Here is a 1,923-nt window from a genome sequence, read left to right on the forward strand (position 1 = left end):
CTTTCTCCCTTCCTGTCAGCTGACTCTTTGGCTAAACCCACAACCCAGTGAGGATGATGTCCCACCTCCACGTCCCAGTTGTGTGTCCCTGATCTGAAACCCTCAGAGCCCAGAACACTGGCATACCTGCTGTGTCTCTCTGGATTGTCTGGAAGCTTCTGCTTTGTGTCTCCATGTCTCACACCCGTCAGATCATCAGACAGATAGAGACTGCATTCTGCAGTGTTTGGGTCCAGAATGACGGGACAGAAGTGGACCTTGTCCCTCATCTTCTTCCAGACTCTGAAGGCCAGGTTGCCCAGATGTTTGGACACATCTGTCAGTGCTCCTGAGATCAGCTGTGGGTCTGCCAGCGAGCTCTGGACTCTGGCTCTGGTCCGAGACTCTTTATAACTGCTGAGGAACGGCACGCTGTCTTTCTGCAGGTCTGCTTCCACAGCAGAGATGCTGTCTGACAGAGAGGACATCTGCTCCTGAATCCTCTTCATCTCTCTGGAGACAGCCTCCCCCCTCTGCTGCTCTTCCTCCTTCAGAGCTGCCAGTCTGGACTAGGGCTGAACAATATTGTGTTTTAGAATCAACATCGCGATGTGTCACATTGCAGGACGTTACGATGTTGATGCTAAAACTTTTTTGCTGCTTGATTGAAAAGTAAACTTTCACCGTTCTCCTTTTACATGATTATTACCGTCCGACCTTTCCCCTTTAAGAACATGTAGCCATGTGGGCAGCGTGTGCATGTGACGTTAGTCCGACTGGGGTTATTATGGGAAGTACGGCTCTCCATGTGTAGTAAAGTACCGCAGTCAGCAGCTGCCGCTGACACAGTGATGTCATAGTTTTGTCGCTAGTCAGTGAAGCTACCGTTGTTGGTGTTTTATGTTCGCTGCAAATACGAACTGAATCACCTGATTAATGCAAAATAATCACGTCTCCCGGCCATTTTCCCCCACAGAAAGCTGCTACCAGCCAGGCTAAAGCTGATATAGTTAGCTTAAAGAACCAAGGCGTCTGTCTGGCCCAACTAACGTCACGGTTTTGAGGCGTGATGCTAACGTCATTTCCACTGATTTAATTGTTCTTGGATACACAGAGTGTGTTGCTAGTGCGCCTAAAGTGCACGTCTGATCAGGTTATCAAACTAACAAGCTAACGAGCTAACGAACTGGCCCCGCTACTCGACCACAACCTGACATTTGGAGGAAGAAACATGCAGTCACTGTCATCACGTTAGCCGGGATTGATTATTATATGAACCCAAGCCAGCGTATTTCTACCTGATGTCCCTTTCCAAAACCACTGAAGAAGACTAACGTTAAGACCAGATTACTTGCTTTGATGTTTGAAGTATTAAAGTTTGACAAAGAATGGTTCACATTAGAAAATATCCTTTTTCATTTTTTTCTTCTACGTAGATGCGCTCCCCAACAAAATCACTGCAGTAGTCGAGAAGGATTTATAATTTCCAAATAGTGCTATTTATGTCATCTTTAAAAAATTACTTTTTCTTTTTTATAACGCAATATATATCGCAAGGGGAAAAAAATATTGCAATGTAAGATTTTTCCAATATCATGCAGCCCTAGTCTGGACTCCTCTTCCTCTTTCAGGAAATGGTGCAGAATGTTGAACTGGGCTCTCTTCTGGATCTTAATACCTCTATACGCTCTTCTTGTTGTAGACCAGACACCACCCCCACCATTTGTCCTTCTTCTGTCTCAGATGATCCAGATTTCTGTCTCTCAGCAAACTTGTCAGCCAGTTCCTTTAGTGCAAAGTTCACCAAAGGATAATCTTTAGAGGATTTTCTTTTACAAATGGGACAGTTCTTGTTGCCAGCCTGTTCCCAGACTGCGTGCAGGCAGCTGGAACAGAAGCTGTGGTTGCAGCTCAGAGACACAGGATCACTGAAAGTCTCTGAGC

The 1,923-nt window shown here is 45.8% G+C and overlaps 1 protein-coding gene across 1 annotated transcript in view; it reads right to left on the minus strand.

Annotated features, from left to right (window-relative positions):
- LOC117956245 (nuclear factor 7, ovary-like) overlaps window positions 1–1,923 on the minus strand; it is a 3,770-nt gene that overhangs the window by 1,488 nt on the left and 359 nt on the right. Inside the window, exons 2-3 of the mRNA XM_034891250.1 lie at window positions 1,610–1,917; window positions 6–548 (exon numbers count right to left, since the gene is read on the minus strand). Coding sequence (XP_034747141.1) covers window positions 6–548; window positions 1,610–1,917 — 851 coding nt within the window. The remainder of the gene's footprint in view (window positions 1–5; window positions 549–1,609; window positions 1,918–1,923) is intronic.

Source organism: Etheostoma cragini, chromosome 1 (genome assembly GCF_013103735.1).
Source record: "Etheostoma cragini isolate CJK2018 chromosome 1, CSU_Ecrag_1.0, whole genome shotgun sequence".
Taxonomy (NCBI): domain Eukaryota; kingdom Metazoa; phylum Chordata; class Actinopteri; order Perciformes; family Percidae; genus Etheostoma; species Etheostoma cragini.